This window comes from Hydra vulgaris, chromosome 13, assembly GCF_038396675.1.
Source record: "Hydra vulgaris chromosome 13, alternate assembly HydraT2T_AEP".
NCBI lineage: Eukaryota > Metazoa > Cnidaria > Hydrozoa > Anthoathecata > Hydridae > Hydra > Hydra vulgaris.
Genome location: NC_088932.1, coordinates 25,271,443 through 25,272,500, shown reverse-complemented (window position 1 = coordinate 25,272,500; position 1,058 = coordinate 25,271,443). Strand labels below are relative to the sequence as shown.

The 1,058-nt window shown below is 21.7% G+C and overlaps 1 protein-coding gene across 1 annotated transcript in view; it reads left to right on the top strand.

Annotated features, from left to right (window-relative positions):
- Positions 1-1,058, top strand: part of LOC100199759 (tubulin-specific chaperone A) — a 9,522-nt gene extending 8,464 nt beyond the window's left edge. Inside the window, exons 3-4 of the mRNA XM_065815473.1 lie at positions 27-113; positions 733-1,058. Coding sequence (XP_065671545.1) covers positions 27-113; positions 733-816 — 171 coding nt within the window. The 3' untranslated portion in view covers positions 817-1,058. The remainder of the gene's footprint in view (positions 1-26; positions 114-732) is intronic.

The following is a 1,058-nucleotide window of genomic DNA, read 5'->3' as shown; positions in this document are numbered from 1 at the left end:
TAATTTTAGTTCAAATTTTTTGGTAGGTTGAAGTCAAAAATGAGTCTGCTGCCATGATACCAGATAGTATAAGACGTTTAAAAAAAGCTTGTGATGAGTTAATAAATTTACTTGTAAGTTATTTTTTTTTTATTTCTTAATTTCATTTGTATTGAGAAACATTATTTTTATCCTATGTTTAGTATTCCTTTTTACACCACCCACTTTTTACACAGCCCTATTTTTACACTTCTTTAAGAAGCAATATTCACATTGTATTTTAATTCTAAAAATATTAATTAAGTAAAAACTTTATGACTTGAGTTCAAATTTTGTTTAAATTTAAACTAAACTTTAGTTTTAATTTATGATTTGTTCATTGACTAACAAAGTTAGTCATTATCATTAGCATCATTTACTTCATATTTTTTATAAAAATGTTGTTTAAATTATCTTTTGACCAGCCTCTGTTTTTTAAATACTTATCAAATAAACAAGTTCTTTAGTTTTTACTTCAAGAGTGAAGACTTCTATCTTTTTGTATGGGAAAAATTTTTCACTAAAATTACTTTTGATTAATTATATTAAATATATTAAAGTATATTAGATCAGATTAAATATATTAAGTATATTAATTTATATAAAGTAATAAAATTTAAATGTAAAAATATAAATGAAAAATGAACATAATGAAATAAGCGAAATCTTTTTGTTTTAAAAGTATTTATTTAATATAGTTCTTTAATGTTGCAGGAAACTGAAAACGATCTTTCAGAAGTTGAAGAATACATTGCTGCTCAAAATGTGCTTCAAGAAGCCACTGCAGAGTTAAATTGATTCATTTAGTTTGTTAAAAGAAATTGTTTTTGAAAATTTTATTCTACAACAATTCAGATAATCTTTTAGTACTAAAAGTTAGAAAGATATTATTAGTTATTGTGATTTTTTTTTTTTGTATAATTACCTAGTTGTAACATATTTTCTTCTAGTCTTCTTTATCCTCATGTGGAATCATTATATTAGTTGGATTTTGTATTTATATTATTGTCATTTATTGTCAAAGATAAATAATAAAATTA